At 45.6% G+C, this 3,032-nt stretch overlaps 1 protein-coding gene across 1 annotated transcript; it reads right to left on the reverse strand.

The window, feature by feature from the left end:
* Window positions 1-2,699: 2,699 nt before the first annotated feature.
* On the reverse strand, window positions 2,700-2,981 carry T265_12117 (hypothetical protein; the record flags this gene model as incomplete). The annotated part of the gene is made up of 1 exon (XM_009179113.1): window positions 2,700-2,981. A coding segment is annotated over one exon (282 nt), but the record flags the coding sequence as incomplete, so codon positions are not given.
* Between the last annotated feature and the right edge of the window lie 51 nt (window positions 2,982-3,032).

Genomic DNA, 3,032 nt, shown 5'->3' on the forward strand with positions numbered 1-3,032 from the left:
TCACCCACATGGATAACGTGGGATTTTCCGGACACCACTTGACGTTGCCAAGCTCGTATCCGCTGGCCCGGTCTGTAAAATCGGCCACCAATCTGAGTTGCGGTGAATATTCGGCTAAGTTCTATGAGTTCTATGAACCTTTGGTTGCTTAACAAATGTTAGTTAAAAACCAGGATATTCGGTTTATGTTCTAAGGGGAAAATCACACCGGTTTTTATTTCTTGGTATCCACCGAATTCATTTACCTTTTCTTACTGAATTACGGGTGAAAATGTGCTCGGTTTTTGCTGACAGGGAAGGAGACATCGGATCTGGAAGAAAAATTTAATCCCCTACCAGTCGCCTGATAGTATGTCCCACCAACGCGATTATCTGAGCAACTCAAAACATGCCTATGCTACAACTCCGGAGAAGAAACTCGTCACAGTACTGGTCACAGTCAATAGAAATCCATCTTCATCTATCTTCGTTTCACGATGAATCTGCACGGAGCTCATCTAACTCGGCGTCCACATCATTCATATCGGAATTTGACGACCATTCATCCGGCGAATCTATTTTGAGAAGCCACATTGCCGGTTCACGTGTAAAGCATGATAGATAATTACTTCTTCTGCCGCTATTTGTCAAGATGCATAAGTTGCATGACACGATAGTTACGCAAGAGAATAATTAGTTATGAGGCATTTGGGCTGAAACCCGACTCATGGAGGTCGATTACTAGCGCAGTTGTAGCTCACCTGGCTGATTCCAGTCATGTGGCGGATTCTAGCGATGCTTTTCAAACACAGTACCATGTGGCTTTCTGTCTGCCAAGACAAATTCACTAACAATAACTATCTGGAGAAAGCTGAGGCCACCACAATTTGCTCAGGGGTCTGTGCATTCAGAAAGCTTCTAGTCTTCCGCATCCAGTCTTCCGTGATCTGTTCACGTGACTGCTGTCCAATCAGGCCGATAGATGGTGACGTTAGCATTTTGTGCACTTGTTCCCGCAAACTGCATGTTAACATCACTTGGCTCGTATGGATGCCTCGCCTCTATTTGCTGATTCCCTCATCTTTACCGGTCCGATGTATAGATCGTGGAGAAATTAATATTCGTTAATTTTTGTCCCGATATTCAATATCTTCATGTGTCCTACTAAGCTTCCGTGGACCTGAATTGAATATTTAAAATTAAGGAACAAACGCTGTCAAATGGTTCAAAGTTTGCACAAATCAACCTTCCATCAAACATCGTGATGGTGCTTTGAAGCACTTTAACCAGACACAGCTCGCACCATTCATCAGAAGTGCTGGTCCTTACCAAGTGAGTACGCCAGACTGGACATCTCTGGTTTATTTCGCACATTTCATTCGGAGGAGCATATTTCGACCACTGTCAGCGTCTGAAAGATGGACGCCAACCGTATGGGAGCATCATGCGTTTCATTGAGAAAACCAAGTATGAGGTAGTAAAGCGGGCTTGACCGATACCGAGAACAATGAATCATTCAGAACATCGCTTGCGTAGTTGAAAGCGGCATCGTACATGCGGTTGGTTCCATCCTGCGCCTGCTGAGTATGCATCTGAGCTTTCTAATCGTATCTAATTCGATACGACAGCCAATGCTAGTTTTGATCACGCGAACAATTTCAAACATTTCCACTTCCGAATCACTTGACATTAACCTGTCCATTTGATTATCGGTAGTGGGAGTAGATACAGGAGTTTTCGGTGAACATAAGCCAGTCTATTCTAAGAAGCCTAGCTGCTGCGGGTGTGCTTGCCTGTCATTGAGAACATGAAACTGCTTTGTGAATCACCCACATGGATAACGTGGGATTTTCCTGACACCCCACATAATACCCGGATGTTCCACTTGGAGTTGTCCCAAGTCTATTCACATTATCTTCACTCCACATGTAGGTCAGATGGGGAATAACTCGCCTGATGGGTGGGAACCCATCAGCCATTGTCATTCGAGGAGCCAGCCAAAACGTAATCACGTGATGTGGATTCCGTGATTGAAGGATGAAGGACAGTTTTCTCCGTCCCACTGCAAGTAATTCACTCCACAGATAGTCCGCCTAAGGTCGGGCGGTGAAATGATCTGATTGCTAGGTCGATTGCTAGCATGGATTCGATAAACCCCGGAATATGAGGGAGGTGCGCAACACTGATGGTGATTCCCGATAAGGATAAAATAGATCTGCAGTGCCCTTTGTCTTTCCCTCTAGATTGACTTCACTTGTAAAACGATATCATGAATAAAACATCAGGATGTCCATAGAGTTATCAGTATGATCTAGAATTGCTCAAAATCGCTGAAGGTACAATGACAAGGAAACACTAAATCGTGGAACTACACGCAGTTTTCCGGGCGGTTACAACTGCACTCGGGACCAGGTTTTATCATATAACTCCTGATTTTCATTGCTGGTTTCCTTGTAAATACTACACAACAAACCTGGCAGTCAATATCACATCTGGTTAGATTATCTGGGTCCATAAGGAAATTCGAAGATATCAGGCCTCGATAAGTCCATGGAACGCAGTACGAATATTCACAGCAATTCAGATTGGAGGCTGATTTTCAAAACCGGGCGTGCGGATACGAGCATGGCAACTCCAAGTGGAACATCCGGGTATTATGTGGCGTGTCAGGAAAATCCCACGTTATCCATGTGGGTGATTCACAAAGCAGTTTCATGTTCTCAATGACAGGCAAGCACACCCGAACAGGAACCAGGCCCGGTGGTTGCAAATGCGTATCCGGTAATCCCGTGGGTACGGGCTGCATTGCATCGCCTTGCCTCGGCTCGCCTCGCCTCGCGTTGCATTGCACATGTATATACAGAGAGAGATTGTGGGGATTGGCGTTCGTAGGCAACCAAGGAGTAGTCGATCATGACAATCCCGATGACAGATCTCCGTATGCTGGTGCTGACCGTGTTGTTGGTCTCGGTTGCAGCTCTGCCAGAGCAGACCGAACGCATTCCGAGGTATTTCGGATCGTGGGGCAAACTTGGTGTATGTTGATGAACAGA

This window comes from Opisthorchis viverrini, assembly GCF_000715545.1.
Source record: "Opisthorchis viverrini unplaced genomic scaffold opera_v5_897, whole genome shotgun sequence".
NCBI classification, from domain to species: Eukaryota; Metazoa; Platyhelminthes; class Trematoda; order Opisthorchiida; family Opisthorchiidae; genus Opisthorchis; species Opisthorchis viverrini.